This window comes from Pan paniscus, chromosome 1 (genome assembly GCF_029289425.2).
Source record: "Pan paniscus chromosome 1, NHGRI_mPanPan1-v2.0_pri, whole genome shotgun sequence".
NCBI classification, from domain to species: domain Eukaryota; kingdom Metazoa; phylum Chordata; class Mammalia; order Primates; family Hominidae; genus Pan; species Pan paniscus.
The window spans coordinates 190,809,773-190,832,152 of record NC_073249.2 but is presented as its reverse complement, the minus strand read 5'-3'; the positions used below and the strand labels follow the sequence as shown (position 1 = coordinate 190,832,152).

Below are 22,380 nucleotides of genomic sequence, written 5' to 3'. Positions count from 1 at the left end.
GTGGACACCAGCTGGGTGTCCTCCAATTCAGTTGTTACACTATCTTCCTGGAGATAGCATCAGATTCCACAGATTCAGGGTTCACTCCCACAAGGCTGCACTCTGCTTCAGATGCCAGTAGCAAGTCCAGGCCTCTGGTCATGGGTTCCCATGACCCCCTCTTCAAGATAGATTCATCTGATAGAGCAGCTCACAGAACTAGGGAAATACTTACTATGTTTACTGTTTTATTATAAAAGATATTCCAAAGGATGCAGTAAAGATATCCATAGGGCGAGGTATGGGGATGGAGTGTGGAGTTTCCATGCCATCCCTGGGTACACCACCCTCCAGGAACCTTTGTGTGTTCAGCTGGCCAGAAGCTCTCCAAACCCCATCCTTTTGGATTTTTATGGATGCTTCATTACATAGGCCTCATTGATTAAACTGTTAGCCATTAGTTATCAACTTAACCTTCGGCCCCTTTCACCTCCTTGGAGGTTGGGGATGTGGGGCTGAAAGTCCCAGCCCTCTAATCCTGCCTTGCCTTTCCGGTGACCAGACCCCATCCTGAAGCTACCTATAGGCTACCAGCCGTTAGGCAATCAGTATCATATAAAAAAGATAACACTTAGGAGTTTCTAAGGATTTTAGGAGTTGTCTGCTAGGAAATGGGAATGGCCAACAAATGCATATTTCACAATATCACAACTACTTTTTGTGTGATGGTAGCAGCAAGCATCATTGTCTTTCGATGACAGTTTAGGTATAATTCCCAGATTTGCCACTACCTGGATTTATTACCATGGATAATTTATTTAATCTCATTATTCTTCAATGTTCACCTTTGTAAAATAGAGCTAATCATATCTTCTGTTAAAATAAAAACTTCAGACAAATTAAATTTAACAGAGTTTATAATTGAGCAAAGAATGATTTGCAAATCAGGCAGCTCCTGGAACAAGAACAGGTTCAGAGAGACTTCCAGCAGCCGCATGGTTGAAGAAGATTTATGGACAGAAAAAGGAAAGTGGCATACAGAATATGGAAATGAAGTACAGAAACAGATGGATTGGTTACAGCTTGGCATTTGCCTTATTTGAAGATGATTTGAACAGTTAGCTGTAATTGATTGGCTAAAACTCAGTGTTTGGTACACAAGTAGCTTATCCACTATTTACCCATCCAGTTAGGTTACAGTTTTTTGTTTTTGTTTTGAGACAGAGTCTTGCTCTGTTACCCAGGCTGGAGTGCAGTGGCGTGATCTCGGCTCACTGCAACCTCCGCCTCTCAGGTTCAAGCGGTTCTCCTGCCTCAGCCTCTAGAGTATCTGGGACTACAGGCCTGCACTACTATGCCCGGCTAATTTTTGTATTTTTAGTAGAGATGGGGTTTCACTCTGTTGGCCAGGCTGGTCTCAAACTCCTGACCTGAGGTGATCTGCCTGCCTCAGCTTCCCAAAGTGCTGGGATTACAGGCGTGAGCCACTGCGCCTGGCCTAGGTTACAGTTTACGATGTTCAGAGAAACCTCTAGGCTGAACTTAAAAGATGTAAGGAGGTAGCTTTAGGCAAAACTTAATTTAACAGTTATCCCCTTTGATCTATCCCCCCAATTTTTTTTTTTTTAATGGATTGGCATTGATGTCAGTCACCATCATAAACTTACTTATTTGGTCTCAAATCCCACTGGGAAATAGCAGAACAATGGGTTTTGTAAAATGGGAACAAGGACTTCAGGTTACTTTTTCCTAAGGGGAAGAGTAGAGGGGACCTCCTTGTGCTGAAATTTCCTGTTTTCAGGAGAAAAACAAAACCTGGTCTATTTTAGGATCTATCTCTTTCTTTAATGTTTCAGTGTAATTGTCTCACACTTAGCATGAGTGACTCCATTTTGGTTTGGTATGTTCTGTTGGGGCCTCATGCATGAGCTTAGTCCAAAACAATGGCCTCCCACAATTTTGTTTAAAAATTCCTCCCTTTTGGTTAGGTCCTCACTTAGGTAAGAGTGTGACCAAAACTTAGGACCTTAGCACCACTCTGTTACCAAGATTTTGGGTTTCTGGTCTCAGTACGTCATTCATAAGTATGGTGTTCCTCATGCTCACGCATTTCTTTGAGTTTCTGTTCCAATTCAAGAGAGACCATTTGACATCCTACAGATGGCCATATGCAAACACTTAAAACTTTTGAGAGAATATAGTATCCCAGGGAGACTACTATTATGACTCTCAGGACAATAACCCTAAGAGTTTGGAGTATGCTCCTTAGCCAAGGTCCCCATGAACCAAGCCACCTAAAATCAAATAGATCGAAGAATAAGCTAGAATAAGAGTCTACTTGTTTCAACCAAGCACCCTGTTTGTTAATCCCCTACGACTGAATCTGTTAATATCCAATGTATTCCTCCATGTTCAATAAGAAGTAGCAGCAGCTGCACAGATACTTCTGTTTAGCCAGTAAGTAATCTAGAGCAATTCTATTATCTAGCACAACTTTAGCAAGATAATTTAAAGTCTCTTGTATAACCATAGTCTTTGCAGTAGAATCTGCTAAAGAGCCTATAAATTTCTAATAGGCTAGAAAATTTAGAGAGATAAATTTCTAATCATTGCCTCATTAACTCCAAACCATAGGCCAGGCGCAGTGGCTCACACCTGTAATCTGCAATCACTTTGGGAGGCTGAGGTGGGCAGATTGCTTGAGCTCAGGAGTTCAAGACCAGCCTAGGCAACATGGCAAAACCCTGTCTCTACTGAAAATTCAAAAATAATCCGAGCACAGTGGTGCACGCCTGTGGTCCAAGCTACTCAGGAGGCTGAAGTGGGAGGATTGCTTGAGCCCAGGAGGCAGAGGTTGCAGTGAGCCGAGATCACGCCACTGCATCCCAGCCTGGGCAGCAGAGCCAGACCCTATCTCCAAAAAGAAAAAAACACACCATAGAAAAATAAACTAACAAATAATGCCCATCCAGAAGAGTGAAGGCCTCCTGGCACTATTCTCTTTAACCTGTATTGACAATGTTCTCTTTTTTTTTTGAGATGGAGTCTCGCTCTGTCACCCAGGCTGGAGTGCAGTGGCGTGATCTCGGCTCACTGCAGCCTCTGCCTCCTGGGATCAAACAATTGTCCTGCCTCAGCCTCCCAAGTAGAACAGGCACGTACCACCACGCCCAACTAATTTTTTGTATTTTTAGTAGAGCGGGGTTTTACCACGTTAGCCAGGATGGTCTCCATCTCTTGACCTCGTGATCTGCCCACCTCGGCCTCCCAAACTGCTGAGATTACAGTTGTGAGCCACCATGCCTGGCCGACAATTTTCTCTTTAAATTATGATGTAGGTTAAGAGGAGTTGACCAGTGCTCTGTTTCTGACTGATTATGAAGCAAAAAAGGTACCATTACAATTTCTCACCCACATTGGCCCTTCATCTTCCCTCTATCAAGGCGTAAACTTCTCTGTGTGTGAGGGTTTTTGTTTTTTTTGTTTTTTGGTTTTTGTTTTGAGACGGAGTCTTGCTCTGTCGCCAGGCTGTGATCTTGGCTCACTGCAACCTCCATCTCCCGGGTTCAAGCAATTCCCCTGCCTCAGCCTCTTGAGTAGCTGGGACTACAGGCATGTGCCACCATGCCTGGCTAATTTTTTGTATTTTAGTAGAGATGGGGTTTCACCCTGTTGGCCAGGATGGTCTCGATCTCCTGACCTCGTGATTCACCCACCTTGGCCTCCCAAAGTGCTGGGATTACAGGCATGAGCCACCACACCTGGCCAATATGAGGTTTTTTTTATCCTTCACAAATAAAAGTATACCTTGTGAGTGTACACAAGAGACCCCTTTTTCAGTTTAGTTGTTCATAACAGGCATGAACTTGGAAAAAATTGAGAGCCAAAAGCCTCATGATAGCAGAGAAGTCTTGATCCACAATCTTGGAAAATCTGTCCACATCTAGGAGGCCATCTGCTTCTCGGGAGAAACTTACCTCGTTAGCTTTACCTTAAGTTCTCCCTCTGATGGGTGTGTGGTTCCAAGAGTCTGGGTGGGCCTTTCTAAGTTGTAAGATTACAAACCCAAGCTTCAGGGTCCTGAAGTTTCGCTGCAGTGTGGGTGACAGGGGGAGTCTTTCTCTGATGTGTTTCCAAAAGATCCAGCCTCTGAATTCTATATCATGAAGGGTTTGCTTGTCCTGAGTCAGTGGTCCATGAAAAGCTTTCTTTACCTGGTGAAAATACACTTTGGCATAATACATTACAGCCTTGCAGCATTTAGTCACGTTAAAGTTTAGGAGCATAAGATACAGAAGGTTCTGTTATTAGGAGCATAAGCCTTCCAGTGACTATTTCATAAGGGTTCAACTTTTGTTTTCCCATGGAAGTGGATCTGTTTGTCATCAATCTGAAACATCTTTGACCAAGACAATCCAGATTATTCAGTTAGTTTTGCCTAATGCTCTTATATCTGTAATACCTTATTTAACTGTTTTACAGCCAGTCCAGTGAGGCAAGTATCTCTATCACTGGAGATTTCTTCAGCAATGTCTATGAGAGAAACACATTTCCTAATAACCTTTTAGCTACTGTTATAGCATCAGCCCACTTGTATGAGAAAGCTCCTGTACAACCAGAAAATATGCACTGAAAATCACAATTGAATGAAATCCCTCTGTAAAGTGTTCAGATGTAGCAGAAAGGTACCTGAAGTTTTGGTTGTCTTCTCAAGATTATGGGTTTGACAAACTACACATTGGTCATAAACCATTTTAGCAATTTAGAACAGTCACACCACCAATATATATATAAGGTGTTTGTTTGTTTGTTTGTTTGTTTTGAGACATAGTCTCACTCTGTCACCCAGGCTAGAGTGCAGTGGTGCGATCTCGGCTCACTGCAACCTCCACCTCCCGGGTTCAAGCAATTCTTGTGCCTCAGCCTCCCAAGTAGCTGGGATTGCAGGTACCTGCCACCACACCCAGCTAATTTTTTGTATTTTTTAAGTAGAGACAGGCTTTCACCGTGTTGGCCCAGGTGGTCTAAAACTCCTGACCTCAGGTGATCAGCCCACCTTGGCCTCCCAAAGTGCTGGGATTACAGGTGTGAGCCACCATGCCCGGCCAGTATATACATTTTATCTCTTCCTTGATGAATCATGGAATACAGCTTCTAGTAATGGCAGTTTTAAGGACTCAGGAAGGAGCAGGCAGCCGGCTGTCCAGTCTCTCTCCATGAGTCCATGCTTAACACTGGAATTGTATCCTCTTACATAGCAATTTTCTTTCTCCAATGGAGGTGCACAGCACTGTTTATTAGATGGGTTATCATAGGTAGTTTGACCTGGACCATGGAGTTCATTCAAATTATGTATCTTAATAGTTTCAGTACTGACTGAGTTAGCATGAAAATCTGGCCAAGTATTTTCTTGGTATTCATTTAATTCTTGTGCTGCTTGAGTTAGCAGTTTTATATATCACTCTGTCTCTTCAATATGGTTCTGGTAATTCTTACTCAGTCCAAACGATATGATCCTAAAGTTACCAGAAACCTATCTTCAGGAGTGCTTACCAAGGTCCATTTCATCTTTTCCATGAACCTCCTTGAAGACAAAATAGGATTTTATTTGCTTGTGAAGTTATTTTTAATAACTGCCATACATTTATTTATTTATTTATTTATTTATTTATTGAGACAGAATCTCGCTCTGTCATCCAAGCTGGAGTGCAGTGGTGCTATCTCGGCTCACTGCAACCTCCTCCTTCCTGGTTCAAACGATTCTCCTGCCTCAGATTCCCGAGTAGCTGGGACTACAGGCGCATGCCACCATGCCTTGCTAATTTTTTTGTATTTTTAGTAGAGATGGGTTTCATCTTGTTGGCCAGACTAGTCTCGAACTCCTGACCTCAAGTGGTCTACCAACCTTGGCCTCCCAAAGTGCTGGGATTACAGGGGTGAGCCACTTGCACCCAGCCTGCCATTACTTTATTTATGTATTTATTTATTTATTTAGAGACGGAGTCTCGTTCTGTCACCCAGGCTGGAATGCAGTGGCACAATCTCGGCTCATTACAACCTCTGCCTTCCAGGGTCAAGCAGTTCTCCTGCCTCAGCCTCTCGAGTAGCTGGTATTACAGGTGTGTGCCACCATGCCTGGCTAATTTTTTGTATTTTTAGTTGAGATGGGGTTTCATCATGTTGGCCAGGCTGGTCTCGAACTCCTGACCTTGTGATCTGCCCACCTCAGCCTCCCAAAACGCTAGGATTACAGGAGTGAACCACTGCGCCCAGCCGCCATTACTGTGAACAGCAGAAACCACAATTACTTTTGCACCAACCTAATATTAGAAACTGCTTTAGAATTAAGTAATTAACTGTGGAAATGACTTTAAATGGTCATAAAGACACATTGAGAAGGAAATTTGGTTATTTCTGTGGCCTACAATAGTTTAACGTAATAACCATAATTATGTCTGATAACATATACTGAGATACATGAGAATTTTCATAATCTTATACAATTTTGGAATATATATTAATATTTATAAAAATATAACTCGATGAAGTTTAAACATCACTTCTTATTTGACACTGTTTCTCATGTAATTTTACGTATAAAATAAGCCTGTTTATTATCTCTTTTGACTGTTGTAGGGGACCTCTGTAACATCCCAAAGTTAATTTGAGGTCAAAAAAAGACTTAATTTTGAATTTGAAATGTGATTTGGGGAAGCTTGTCCAATATGTCAAAGATTGAAAACACTTGGCCCAAATAGGATCACAGGTCACTGTGAAATAAGTCATTCATTTAGCCAAGGTGATCATTAAAAGGTTTTTAAAAAGCAAAACCTTTATTATTTGATAGAGAGGAGACTCAATTTTCTAGTCAACAGACCTGAAAAAGACAATATGATACAGAATCTATCTCTCCTTCTTTCCTCTCTCTTTTTTTTGTGCAGTTTACTCAAAAGGTGAACAAAAATATTTTGCTGTTACTGAAGCTTTTTATTTGCCTTTTATAGAAAATCTTTTAAAAGAGGGAATAAAAATATTGAAATCTTATTAGAAGCTTCTGCACATTAATAGGCATCCGCATCCTTGGATGAAACTAAGTTGGGGCCCTTTTTTTTTTTTTTTTTTTTTTTTTTGACATAGGGCCTCACTGTTTTGCCCAGGCTGGAGTGCAGTGGCGTGACCATGGCTCACTGCAGCCTCAGCCTCTCAGGCTTAAGTGATCCTCCTATGTCAGCCTCCCAAGTGGCTGGGACCACAGGGACTTGCCACTATGCTCTGCTAACTTTTTTTCTTTTTTTGTAGAGACAAAATCTCACTATGTTGCCCAGGCTAGTTTCAAACTCCTGGACTCAAGTGATCCTCCTGCTTCGGCCACCCAAAGTACTAGGATTATAGGCATGAACCTAGAGCCCTCATTTGTAAATAGACTTCTTAAAGTGCAGTATTATTCATTTTGAATGTTCTACTATAATTTTAAATTACATAAAGTGAGATTTCACCATTTCAGTAAGTGTTTGCTGCTTTAGGGTCCTAACATTTATGAGTGTATAGCTAGGCATAGCTGTAAGGTAGAATACTCAGTTCTTCAGAAATTAAGGATCCCATTTTCCCTTGAATCTTGGCTTTGGCTGTCAGATCCCATTGATCAGCCAATGATTTTTCCCTGCCTAAACACACAAGAAAAAGAAACAAAGGGCATAGGCTGGGCGCAGTGGCTCACGACTGTAATCCCAGCACTTTGGGAGGCCAAGGCGGGTGGATTACCTGAGGTCAGGAGTTCGAGACCAGCCTGGCCAACATGGTGAAACCCCATCTCTACCAAAAATACAAAAATTAGCCGGGCCTGGTGGTGGGCACCTGTAATCTCAGCTACTCGGGAGGCAGAGTCAGGAGAATTGCTGGAACCTGGGAAGCAGAGGTTGCAGTGAGCCAAGATCGCTCCATTGCACTCCAGCCCAGGCAACAACAGTGAGACTCCGTCTCAAAAACAAAAAACAAAAAAAACAACAAAAAAAAGAGAAACAAAGGGCATAGACATAGAGCACAAAAATCTCTGTGAATTTCCAAAAGCCAAAGTTCACACCTTCTTATTTGCCATTAACTGCCAGTTTCTTCCTGACTCAGTTAAACATCCAAGGCCTCTAACTGAATCCAAGTCAGTTAATTATCAGATCCAGTCTCATTCTGGACCTGGTCCAGTTTCTGTCATGACTTCTGAACCCATTTCAGATTTTAAAATTTGCTCAAACAAATTCAGATAACTCAAAACACAAATCCATGGAGCTTCAGAATCTGAGAGCTTACCCACAATCCCCAGTTGCTGCAAGAGAGGAATGGACACAGCGAGTCTGACTGGTACCATGCTTCGTCACTCAGTGCTTCTGGGGATTGCTAGAGGCTCTACTTCGGATCCCACTTCTGACACCATCTGTTAAAAGAAAAACTAGACAAATTAAATTTAACAGAGTTTAATTGAGGAAACAGTGATTCACAAATCAGGCAGCCCTTAGAACCAGAATAGGTTCAAAGAGACTCTGGCACTACCACATGGTTGAAGACTTATGGACAGAAAAAGGAAAGTGATGTACAGAAAATGAAAGTGAAGTACAGAAACAGCTGGATTGCTTACAGCTTGATACTTACCTTATTTGAACATGGTTTCAATAGTTGGCTGCCTTTTATTGGCTGAAACTCAGCAATTGGTACAAGAATAGGTTACAGCTTGTTTACACGTCCGGAGATTACCATTCACTATGTACAGAGTAACCTTTAGGCCAAACTTTAAAAAGGTAACGAGACAGCTTTAGGTGAAACTTAATGTAACACTACCTACCAGGTGAGGATTAACTAAGATCCTTATTTTTCTGTTGAGGATGTTGAAGGAGTGGTTAAACTCCTTGTTTCAGTTTCCTTACTTTCCAAAATTTGCCTTTCATCTCCACCACTTTTTCTCTCTTCTTCAGATTCTGTCCTTCAACTTCTAAGTGTGCAAAAATCTTCAGTTCAGTTTCTTTTTAATCAGCAATTTTCACATTACCTAACAATCTCTTAGGCTTCCAGACCTCCATTCTCTCCCCTCCCTTGAAATCGTAGTGCTCTGCTAAAACTGATTCCTGGAAGATTTCCTGTACCTTTATGCTTAGCAAGTTCAATGGTGTCTTCTTAGCCATTATTTTTCTCAAAATTTGACTGACTCCTTTTTTTTTTGAGATGGGATCTTACTCTGTTGCCCAGGCTGGAGTGCAGTGATACAATCACAACTCACCGCAGCCTTAACTTCCCAGGCTCAAACGATCCTCCCACCTGAGCTTCCTAAGCAGCTGGGACTACAGGCATATGCCACCATGCCCAGCTAATTTTGTTTTTTTGTATAGATAGGATCTCACTATGTTGCCTAGACTGGTCTTGAACTCCTGGACTTAAGCAGTCCTCCTGCCTTGGCCTCCCAAAGTGCTGGGATCATAGGTGTGAGCCACCGCACTCTGCCGACCTTCTTGACATCCTCCTCTCTTGCCTTCTGGTTCTTTAGTTTACGTTTTCTGGCTTCTTTTCCTTTTCATTATCTATCTGCTCTCCTTTGGGATTCTGACACAGTCTCAGGGGTTTCTGCTGTCACGCTTGTTTGAGAAATTCGGCTGTCATGAAAGAACACCACCTCTATTTGTGACTAAACCTACTCTGAAATGTTTAGTCTTCTCTTTGACTAAGAGTGACATTCAAAATTAGTATGACATTTATTTCTTTATTTTATTGAGACAGAGTCTCACTCTGTCATCCAGGCTGGAGTGCAATGGCGTGATCTCGGCTCACTGCAACCTCCGCCTCCCAGGTTCAAGCGTAAAATCAGTATGACATTTCATATCTTTCACCAGTCTCTTAAGTCCTTTATCATTACTCCATTTTCATATATTCTGGCCAAAGAAACTGAAGCATTGTATTCCTTCTATCTCCCTGGCCTTTTTTACCTGTTTCCACTCATGCTGCCCTTTACTGAGAATGCCTCCTTCCTATCTCTACCCATCAGTATCCTCTCTATTTGTGCTTGTCAGTTTTTGTGCAAAATACAATTGTATTATAATGATTTTGTAAATGTATCATCCCTCTGGAATCTAATTTTCTTGAAGAAATGATCCTTATCTAATTTAAATCTCTACTTATATAAAGTATGTCAACAATGAAACATTCTTGAGTGATACAGAGACCAGTTTACCTCAGGCCATTTCAGAATTTGCCTTGCCTTCTTCATGGCAAGAAGAAATTAGAATATGAGAAATAAAATTTTTTTCTATTTAATTCTGTTCATCCCTTTTTATTAATCCCAAATCTCTAAATGGATGCTTTAATGATCACTTAATGTATTTTTTTCCTCCAGAGTTTTTATCCCCCTGCTTTCAAGTGAAATGTCACAAGGATGGCTTATTACAATGCTATGATTATCTTATTTGGCCTTGAAAGGCCAAAACAAAACAAAACAAAACCATTTCCAATGTTTTTCAAACTTGAGCTTTTTTATTTTTCATTTTATATTTGTTATTCGCAGCTTGAATAGATGTCTCAGAATCACTGGGCTTGTGGCTCTTGTTAGGCTAAGTGAAAATACTCAATTTCATACTTCTTTAATTAAGCACCGATAAGGAATAGGAGAAACTTCATCTCTATCCTGAAGGAATCAGAGTGTTTTGGGCAAAGATCACTCAGATCCTTGACTTAGGACCTCAATTGTTTTAAAAACCAGTGAAGCGATTGTTGCTCATTATTGCTTATTTATACTGAATTCAAAATTTTCTATAAATATGAAATTGGTGGCCGGGAGCAGTGGCTCATGCCTGTAATCCCAGCACTTTGGGAGGCCGAGGTGGGTGGATGGCCTGAGGTCAGGAGTTCAAGACCAGCCTGACCAACATGGTGAAACCCCATCTCTACTAAAAATACAAAAATTAGCCAGGCGCGGTGGCACATGCCTATAATCCCAGCTACTTGAGAAGCTCAGGTGGGAAGATCATTTGAGCCTGGGAAGTTGAGGCTGCAGGAGTGAGTTGTGATTGTATCACTGCACTCCAGCCTGGGCAACAGAGTGAGACTCCACCCCCCCAAAAAAAAAAAGAAATTGGTTTTGGGGGTTTTTCAGTGTAAATCAAAGTACATTAAAATGCTGCCTGCCTCATCTGTTTGTTTATTTGGAGACAAGAGTCTCACTCTGTCACCTAGGCTGGAGTGCAGTGGCATAATCTTAGCTCACTGCAACCTCCGCTTCCCAGATTCAAGTGATTCTCCTGCCTCAGCCTCCCAAGGAGCAGGGACTACAGGTGCCTGCCACCACACCAGACTAGTTTCGTATTTTTAGTAGATATGGGTTTTCGCCATGTTGGCCAAGCTGGTCTCGAACTCCTGACCTCAAGTGATCCTCCTGCCTCAGCCTCCCAAATTGCTGGGATTATAGGTGTGAGGCACTGCACCCAGCCTCATCTGTTTTTAAATTTTGTTTTTATATTTTAAAAAAATCCTCTGAGGGCATAATCTTTCCTGCTATCCTAGTGTGAGATAGGTAATACTATAGAAATTCTGGCTCTACCATTTGTCTAATCATTTGAACTTTGGCCAAATATGTAATGTCTATGAAACTGTTTTCTGATCTGTAAAACAGGAATAATACCTGCCGTGCCTCTTTCTTATGAATCTTGTGAGATCAAATTAGAAAATATACAATAGCTAAAATGTATCAAGTTTTTACCATGGTCCTGGATGGTGTGCTAAGTGCTTTACATATATGATCTCATTTAATCTTCACACCAACCCTATAGTTGAAGCAATCCTTTTACAGATGAGGAAAACTGAAGTAAGTGCCTAAAATTTTATAGTAGTATGTAGCAGAACTGGGAATGGAACTCTCCATACTAACTCTAGAGCTGAGCTCTTAACCAGCATATACTATTAGTAATGCTCCTTGTAAACTACAGAATGCCCTATAACTGTATAGAATGTTCTTCATTTGCAAAATGGATTACTGACAGACCATTGTGCTTAACATCAGTAGTCTGGTGACCTCTCATATATGAAGCACACAAATCTTTGCTTCATCCTTCCATTCCCTTCCCAAACTTCCCATTACTACTTTGTAGGAATTCATGACTAGACAAAGGTTTTATATTTAGTGGTTTCTCCTTCTAGGGGTTTCACAGACCAGCTGCGTAAGATTTCTAAGGATGCAGGGATGCCCATCCAGGGCCAGCCATGCTTCTGCAAATATGCACAGGGGGCAGACAGCGTAGAGCCCATGTTCCGGCATCTCAAGAACACATATTCTGGCCTACAGCTTATTATCGTCATCCTGCCAGGGAAGACACCAGTGTATGGTAAGGATATCTTAAGACTGCATTTTTCCTCAAGTACTTGATGTCCTTTTAGGATTATACTGAAACATATCCTAAAACTTTCAAATATTAAAATATATTTTATGATACAGTATTTAAAACCATGTATTATTACTTGAAGACAAATTAATATAGCAAACTAAATAGTCCAAGATGAGACATTGTAAAAAGAGTTTCCGGGCTGGGCGTGGTGGCTCACGCCTGTAATCCCAGCACTTTGGGAGGCAGAGGTGGGTGGATCACGAGGTCAGGAGATCGAGACCATCCTGGCTAACACGGTGAAACCCCATCTCTACTAAAAATGCAAAAAATTAGCTGGGCGTGGTGGTGGGCGCCTGTGGTCCCAGCCACTCAGGAGGCTGAGGCAGGAGAATGGCGTGAACCCAGGAGGCGGAGCTTGCAGTGAGCCGAGATCGCACCGCTGCACTCCAGCCTGGGCGACAGAGCGAAAGTCCGTCTCAAAAAAAAAAAAAAAAAAAAGAGTTTCAGTAGTGAAAAGAGGCATCACATAACAATGGCTAAAGAAAGAATTATTGAATAAAAATGGCATTGAGATAATTTGAGTATCAGTATAATGTAGTGGTTAAAAGCACAGGCTATCAAATTAAACTGTGTTGCTCAATATTCAGGTACTGCCGGTTCTACTACCTGTGTGATTTGGCTGAATTACTTAATCACACTAGCCCTTAGTTTCCTCATCTCTGGAATTGGGACAATATTTATGTATGTATGTGGTGTGTATGTATGGGATAGGATCTCACTCACTCTTTCAGGCTGGAGTGCAGTGGTGCAATCATGGCTTACTGCAGCCTTGACCTCTTGGGCTCAAGCAATCCTCCTTCCTCGGCCTCCCAAGTAGCTGGAACTACAGGCATGTGCCACCACACTGGACTAATTTTTTATTTTTTTATTTTTTTTGTTTGTATTTATTTATTTATTTATTTATTTTTATTATACTTTAAGTTTTAGGGTACATGTGCACAATGTGCAGTTTAGTTACATGTGTATACATGTGCCATGCTGGTGCGCTGCACACACTAACTCGTTATCTAGCATTAGGTTTATCTCCCAATGCTATCCCTCCCCCCCCCACCCCACAACAGTCCCCAGAGTGTGATGTTCCCCTTCCTGTGTCCATGTGTTCTCATTGTTCACTTCCCACCTATAAGTGAGAATATGCGGTGTTTGGTTTTTTGTTCTTGCAATAGTTTACTGAGAATGATGATTTCCAATTTCATCCATGTCCCTACAGAGGACATGAACTCATCATTTTTTATGGCTGCATAGTATTCCATGGTGTATATGTGCCACATTTTCTTAATCCAGTCTATCATTGTTGGACATTTGGGTTGGTTCCAAGTCTTTGCTATTGTGAATAATGCCGCAATAAACATACGTGTGCATGTGTCTTTATAGCAGCATGATTTATAGTCCTTTGGGTATATACCCAGTAATGGGATGGCTGGGTCAAATGGTATTTCTAGTTCTAGATCCCTGAGGAGTCACCACACTGACTTCCACAATGGTTGAACTAGTCTATTTATTTTTTTGTAGAGACAGGATCTCACTATGTTTCTCGGGTTGGTCTCAAACTCCTGGGCTCAAGCAATCCTTAAACCTTGGGCTCCCAAAGTGCAGGGATTACAGGTGTGAGCCACTGCGCCTAGCCTCTTTCTGGTTTTAATTGAGCATTTTATATGATTCTATTTTCTTTCCTCTTTTAGTGTATCAGTTATACTTCCTTGATATATAGCACACATACCCGGGGATACTAATAATACCTAATCCATATATAGGGTTGTTGTAAGGATTAACTGAGTCTACATATGTAAAGGGCCTAGAATAGCACCTGTCATATAGTAAACAGTCAATGTTAACTGTTATTATTATAAACAAAATTTTGTGAGATTAATAAGCTAAATATAAATCATTGAATCGTAGAAAAATACAAAGAAAATATAATTTTCAAACCACTGAATGGGGTAAAATCATGTAGGTTTAGAAATAATAGAAGAAATCACAAAAGAAAATTGTCAGATTTGACTGAGTACTGAGTAAACGTTAAATTTTCTCTTTCTTTTTTTTTTTTTTTTTTTTTTTTGAGAGAGAGTCTCGCTCTGTCGCCCAGGTTGGAGTGCAGTGGTGCGATCTCGGCTCACTGCAAGCTCTGCCTCCTGGGTTCACGCCATTCTCCTGCCTCAGCCTCCTGAGTAGCTGGGACTACAAGCACCTGCCACCATGTCCAGCTAATTTTTTTGTATTTTTTAGTAGAGACAGGGTTTCACCGTGTTAGCCAGGATGGTCTCAATCTCATGACCTTGTGATCCTCCCACCTCAGCCTCCCAAAGTGCTGGGATTACAGGCGTGAGCCACCATGCCCGGCCCTTTTTTTTTTTTTTTTTGAGACAGAGTCTCCCTCTGTTGCCCAGGCTGGAGTGCAGTGGCATGATCTCAGCTCACTGCAACCTCCACCTCCCAGGTTCAAGCTGTTCTTCTGCCTCAGCCTCCCTAGTAGCTGGGTCTATAGGCGCGTGCCACCATGCCTGGCTGATTTTTGTATTTTTAGTAGAGACAGGGTTTCACCATGTTGGCCAGGGTGGTCTCAAACTCCTGACCTCAGGTGATCTGCCCACCTCAGCCTCCCAAAGTGCTGGGATTACAGGCATGAGCCACTGCACCTGGCCCCTAAATTTCCTACATGTCACGGATGTACTAAAATGAAAAGAAAACCAATAGAGTGTGGAAAATATTTGTAGCAAATAGAAACAATAAACAAATAGTTTATTATTAGTTAAATAAAAACCTTCTTTTTTTAGATTAATGAGAAAAGAATATAAACTGAAATTTAGTAAAAACAAAGCAAGTAAATATATGATAAAAAGTTTGTTTTTGTTCATAGTTAAAGAAAAATACAGGCCAGATGCAGTGGCTTATGCCTGTAATCCCAGCATTTTGAGAAGCCAAGGTGCGCAGATTGCTTGAGTTCAGGAATTCAAGACTAGTCTGAGCAACATGGCGAAACCTCATATCTGCAAAAAAGAAAAATTAGCCAGGCATGGTAGTACACATCTGTGGTCCTAGCTACTTGGCAGGCTGAGATAGGAAGATCACTTGAGCCAGTAGGTGGAGGTTGCAGTGAGCCAAGATCATGCCACTGCACTCCAGCAGCCTGGGCAACAGAGCGAGACCCTTTCTCAAAAAAAAAAAAAAAAAAAAAAAGAGAGAGAGAAGAAAAGTACAAATCAATAAAGGGAAAAATTTTGTGCTGCTAAATTAGCAAACATATTTAAATATTATAATACCTAGTGCTTGTGAGTATGCAGTGTATTAATACGTTGCTGATGGTAGTATAAATTGATATTACCTTTTTCATCAAAACTGTAAACATGCCTGGGCTGGTCTCGAACTCCTGGCCTCAAGTGATCCTCCCACCTCAGCCTCCCAATGCTGGGATTACAGGCATGTGCCACTGCTCCTGGCCCCTCCTGGTTTTAATTGAGCATTTTGTATAATTCTATTTTTCATTCTCTTTTAACATATCAGTTAGACTTCCTTTAAAAATTTTTGTAGTGTTTTCCCTAGACTTTTTAATATATATTTACAACTAATCTGAGTCTACTTTTAGGTAACATTATACCACTTCTTAGATAGTATAGAGATACCTTGTAACAGAATACTCCCAATTTTTCCCTTCTGTACCTTATATTTCTGTCATTTATTTCACTTATCCATAAGCTATAACTACCCAATGCACTGTTGCTATTACTATTTTGAACAAATAATCATCTATTAGCTCAATTAAGAATATGAAAATACAAGATTTTATTTTACCTTTATTTATTTGCTGACCTTCAACCTTCCTCCTTACTTTTGTTTTGTTTTGTTTTTTAGAGACAGGTCTTGCTATGTTGCCCATGCTGGTCAGTGGCTATTGTCAGGCATGACCATAGTGCACTGCAGCCCCAAACTCCTGGGCTCAAGTACTCTACCCACCTCAGCCTCCCCAGTAGCTGGTACTACAGGCATGACCCACACTGTACCCTGCTTTTCCTTCATTTATGATTTCTGATCTGTATCATTTTCCTTCTCTCTGGAAAATTCTTTTAATATTTCTTGCCAAGCATTTCTACCAGCAACAAATACCCTGTTTTTATTTGTTCAAGAAAATCTTTATTTCTCCTTCATTTTTTTTTTTTGAGCCACATAATGATTTAATGTTTACTTGCAAATCATTCACTCACATAATTTCAAGTACTAAGTCATTCTGGAATTCTTACATTCTGACATTAAGAACATTCACATGTTGTGCAGCCATCATCACTATCCATTTCCAGAACTTTTTTCCATCATCCCAAACTGAAACTCTTTATCCATTAACCAATAACTTTAATATCCATTAAACCTCACGTAACCCCTGGAAAGCACTGTTCTACTTTCCGCTTCCATGAATTTGACTATTCTAGTTTCCTTATGTACATGAGTCCTACAATATTTGGCTTTTGGCATGATATCCTCAAGGTTCATCCATGTTGTACTATATGTCAGAATTTTCTTCCTTTTTCGGGCCAAATAATATTCCATTGTTTGTATATGTGTGTGTGTGTGTGTGTGTGTGTGTGTGTGTGTGTGTGTGTATACACCACATCTTGTTTATTCTTCTGTTGATGGACACTTGGGTTGCTTCTACACTTTAGCTATCATGAGTAATGCTGCTATGAACATAGGTGTACAAATATCTCTTCACAACCCTGTTTTCAGCTATTCTGGGTATACATCTAATAAATGGCATTGCTGCATCATATGGTAATTCTATTTTTAATTTTCTGAGGAACCTCCACAGTGTTTTCCACAGTGGCTGCACCATTTTACATGCCCACCAACAGCGCACAGGAGTTCCAGTTTCTCCACATCCTTGCCCCAGTGTTTGTTATTCTCTGGCTTTTTGATAGTAGCCATCCTAATGGGTGTGAAGTGGTATCTCATAATGTTTTTGATTTTGCATTTTCCTAAATGATTAGAGACGTTGGGCATCTTTTCATGTGCTTATGGGTCATTTTTCTGTTTATCTTCTTTAGAGAAATGTGTATTGTCATTTGTCCTTTTTTTTAAGGCAAGGTCTCACTCTGTCACCCAGACTGGAGTGCAATGACACGATCATAGTTCACTGCAGCCTCCATCTCCTGGGCCCATGCAATCCTCTTGCCTCAGCCTCCTGAGTAGCTAGAACTAAAAGCACATACCATCATGCCTGGCTAATTAAAAAAAAAATTTGGCAGGGATGGGGTCTTGATTTGTTGCCTAAGCTGGTCTCTAACTCCTGGGCTCAAGCGATCCGCCTCAGCCTACCAAAGTGCTGGGATTACAGGTGTGAGACATTGCACCCATTTTTCTATGTTTTTTATATATAAGAAGTTATGCTGGGTGCAGTGGCTCACACCTGTAATCCCAGCACTTTGGGAGGCCAAGACGGGTGGATCACTTGAGGTCAGGCATTCAAAACCAGCGTGGCCAACATGGCAAGACCCCATCTCTACTAAAAATACAGAAATTGGCTGGGCGTAGTGGCTCATGCCTGTAATCCCAGCACTTTGGGAGGCCAAGGCGGGTGGATCACCTGAGGTCAGGAGTTCAAGACCAGCCTGGCCAATGTGGTGAAACTCCATCTCTACTAAAAATACAAAAAAAAAAAAAAAAATTATCAGGGTATGGTGGCAGGTGCCTGTAATCCCAGCTACTTCAAGAGGCTGAGGCAGGAGAATCGCTTGAACCCAGAAGGCAGAGGTTGCAGTGAACCGAGGTTGTGCCGTTGCACTCCAGCCCTGGGCAACAAGAGCGAAACTCTATCTCAAAAATAAAAAATAAAAACAAAACAAAAAATAAATAAAAATACAGAAATTAGCTAGGTGAGGTGGTGCACACCTGTAATCCCAGCTACTCGGGAGGCTGAGGTAGGAGAACTGCTTGAACCCAGGAGGCAGAGGTTGCAGTGAGCTGAGATCATGCCACTGCACTCTACCCTGGGTGACAGAATGTGACTCCATCTCAAAAAAAAAAAAAAGAAGTTATGGCTGAGTGCAGTGGCTCTTGCCTGTAATCCCAACACTTTGGGAGGCTGGAGCAGGAGGATCACTTGAGCTTAGGAGTTTGAGACCAGGCTGGGCACCATGGTGAGACCTCCCTCATCTCTACTTAAAAAAAAAAAAAAAGGCTTGGTGTGGTGGTGCATGCCTGTAGTTCCGGCCACTTGGGAGGCTGAGGCAAGAGGATCGCTTTAGCTCAGGAGGTCGAGACTACAGTGATGCATGATCGTGCCACTGCACTCCAGCCTGGGTGACAGAGTGAGATCCTCTCAAAAAAAAAAAAAAAAGTTATATACACCGAAATATTTATGATGGTTATAATGGCAGAGGAGAGGAAAGGAATAGGGGACTTTTGTTCTTTGTGCTATAATACCTCTGAATTTTTAAATTAAAGATAAGAGAATAGGATTGAAAGCTGTAAGTGTACTGTGATTACAAGTAGATTAAAATAATATAAATGAGAAAATTATTGGAAGAGAGTACTATAAAACGATAACAAGGGATTATGTGCATGTTTCACTTTATGCTTTTCAGTTATTGCAGTTATGCTATGGCAAAAATATACCTTTTTATACAAAGAAGAAAACAACTAGAAAAATTGTCACTAAATACTTAAGCTAGTCTTCAAAGCAGTATACTTTCAATTTTAACAGCATCGCCTTAGTACTGTATTGGCATAATTTTTGCTATCCTGTAATACAATGATGGATGTTAAGGGGGAAACATAGTAGCTTTATTTTCAGTATGTAAAATTATTTTCAGGTCTTTTTTTCTGACTAGAGGTTTTGCATCTATTCCATAGCGGAAGTGAAACGTGTAGGAGACACACTTTTGGGTATGGCTACACAATGTGTTCAAGTCAAGAATGTAATAAAAACATCTCCTCAAACTCTCTCAAACTTGTGCCTAAAGATAAATGTTAAACTCGGAGGGATCAATAATATTCTTGTACCTCATCAAAGGTAAGATATGCTAATCGCTTATGAAAATATTATTTTTATATCTTCATTTGTCTATATATGACCATATCTAACTACTATAAGGGCTGTGTAAGAGACCCCCTTAATAATTCCTACTGTGGGAGATTCGTAGACATTTTGGTAAAAAAATAATTTGTATTGGCAAGGTTCAGAGATTCTCTTGTGAAAATGCCCCCCACAATTTTATTTTATCTTATTTTTTAAGGAAAGAATGAAGCAAAGCAACAAAAGCAGAGATTTATTGAAAATGAAAGTACACTCCACAGGGTGGGAGCAGGCTCGAGCCCCAAAAATTTTCATTTAGTATGCAAAGTACCTCTTACCTAGCCAGAAAGTATCCAGTGCTTTATTTCTCACTGGAGAGCCCAGCTTGAAGAATTTTCACTTTATTTGGTAATCATCTTCAACCTGGTTTCATGAGACTGTTCACCTACCTGGAATGTGAAGGAGAGAAGGAACTGGGAGCCCAGATTAGTCAATTAAGTAAGCCATATCAGCCCTCCTGCTATAGTCAGTAAGAAAACACATTACTGTTAGATCACCCTTCTTAGAGCTGGAGCTCTTAGGAAGTAAGAGACAACATGACCTAGAAACAGGAGGTAGCTTATTGTGCAAGTCACTGAGGAAGAGGCCATTTTTCAGAGAATTGAACAAGTTCCCTTTTAATAGTTGAAGCAATTAGGCCTCAAAAAAGTTAACTATACACCACAAATAAACATTAGAATAAGAATTGGCCCATGTTTGTTTGACACAAAAGTCCTTCTTTTCCTGTTTTTCCATGCCATCTCTACTTTCTACCCCTGTTAAATATGAGATGAGATCCGTAAATGAGATAAATAAAGAATTTTATCAACAAGCCCAACATGGTGAAACTTTATCTCTACAAAAAAATAGAAAGATTAGCCATGTGTGGTGGCGTGCGCCTGTCGTTCCAGCTACTCCAGAGGCTGAGGTGGGAGGATTACCTGAGCCCAGGGAAGTCAAGGCTGCAGCGAACTGTGATTACGCCACTGCACTCCAGCCTGGGCAACACAGTGAGACCCTGTCTCAAAAAAACAATAATAACATAAAGTAAAATAAAAGGAAGTCCTAGCTCCTTTATGACCATTGAATATATGTTACTCAAATTTATACTTTTGGCCAGGGAGTGGGAGTAGTGGATTCCCAAAATCCCTTCCAGTCTAAAGTGTAATGATTCCTTTTTCCCTTGAGAGATTACATAGGTTTAAAATATAAGTTGATTTTTAAAGAGTGATAAAGATTTGTGGATCATAAGGAAGTTTATAATTTTGTGCCCATGTTGGAGAATACTAGCATCTGTTAATATTAATACAGCCCTTTTCAACCACCAGCACCACTATTTTAGATAAAATTCTGCTGTGAATAAAACTTTGGATTGGCCAGGTGCGGTGGCTCATGCCTGTAATCCCAGCACTTTGGGAGGCCAAGGCAGGTGGATCACAGGGTCAGGAGATCGAGACCATCCTGGCTAACATGGTGAAACCCCATCTCTACTAAAAAATACAAAAAATTAGCCGGGTGTGGTGGCGGGCGCCTGTAGTCCCAGCTACTTGGGAGGCTAAGGCAGGAGAATGGCATGGACTTGGGAGGCGGAGCTTGCAGTGAGCCGAGATCGTGCCACTGCACTCCAGCCTGGGTGACAGAGCAAGACTCTGTCTCAAAAAAAAAAAAAAAAAAAAAAAATTTGGATTACATAGGACTTCCTCTGTGCTGTCAATAACTTGAAGTTACGTTGCAATTGTGTGAAACAGATAAATGGATACTGAAAAAATGAAATATCTAACCCTTTTTCAAAATGTGTTTAAGACCTTCTGTGTTCCAGCAACCAGTGATCTTTTTGGGAGCCGATGTCACTCATCCACCTGCTGGTGATGGAAAGAAGCCTTCTATTGCTGCTGTGAGTGTTAGCCAGGTTTATCTTACCTAAGGTTGACAGACCAGTATCAATTTTGCAGTTTCAACTTTTTGAATTTTAATATTTTCTTTGTAGCCAACTTTCATAAATGTTCTTTGGGTTTTTGAAAAGAATGATTATTCTCTGGTTTGGAGTTTGCAAGTTCCATATGTATCTATTAAATCAAGTTTGCTAGTTATATTATTCAAATCTTCTGTATTATACTTTAATTTGTCTACTTGACCTCTCCATGATTATGCATTTTTAGTTACTTTTTGTTGTTTTGAATAGTTTGTTTGTATATTTCAGTAATGTCTTTGTCATAGAAAGATACACTACATATAAGCTTGGTGGATTACATTTTTTATATATAAAATGTCTCCCACCTTCATCCAGGTCAATACTTTGCGCCTGAATTCTTTTATTTTATTTTATTTTATTTATTTTTTTCAGACAAAGTTATCTTGTTGCCCAGGCTAGAGTGCAATGACACAATCTCGGCTCACTGCAACCTTCATCTCCCAGGTTCAAGCGATTATCCTGCCTCAGCCTCCCGAGTAGCTGGGATTACAGGCACCTGCCACCATGCCCGGCTAATTTTTTGTACTTTTAGTAGAGACGGGGCTTCACCATGTTGGCCAGGCTGGTCTTGAACTCCTGATCTCGGTCAGTCCACCTGCTTCGGCCTCCCAAAGTGCTGAGATTTCAGGTGTGAGCTACCGTGCCCAGCCAAATTCTTTATTTTACTACTGCCACTCCTGTTTTTAGCATCTGCCTGTTATTTCTTTGCTCTCTCTGTATTTGTAACCTTTTTGTCTCAGTTTAAGTGTATTTCTTATAAACTTGAGAAAGCCTGATAATATTTTACCTATTTTGAAAATCACTTGATTTTAACAAATAGCCAACATTTCGAAAATATGAACATCTTTTAGGCATATTTAATAAACTTCAGAAATTAAACTAAGATTTAATTGGCCAGGCGCGGTGGCTCACGCCTAGAATCCCATCACTTTGGGAGGCTGAGGCGGGGGTGGATCGCTTTACGTCAGGAGTTCAAG

The 22,380-nt window shown here is 40.8% G+C and overlaps 1 protein-coding gene across 6 annotated transcripts in view; it reads left to right on the top strand.

The window, feature by feature from the left end:
- The window catches only part of AGO3 (argonaute RISC catalytic component 3), a 141,996-nt gene that overhangs the window by 84,480 nt on the left and 35,136 nt on the right, over positions 1-22,380 (top strand). For all 6 annotated transcript variants that reach the window (XM_034961266.3, XM_003812581.5, XM_063608860.1 and 3 more), the window contains 3 exons: positions 12,145-12,329; positions 19,230-19,389; positions 21,235-21,325. In XM_034961266.3, the coding sequence (XP_034817157.1) occupies positions 12,145-12,329; positions 19,230-19,389; positions 21,235-21,325 (436 nt within the window). The remainder of the gene's footprint in view (positions 1-12,144; positions 12,330-19,229; positions 19,390-21,234; positions 21,326-22,380) is intronic.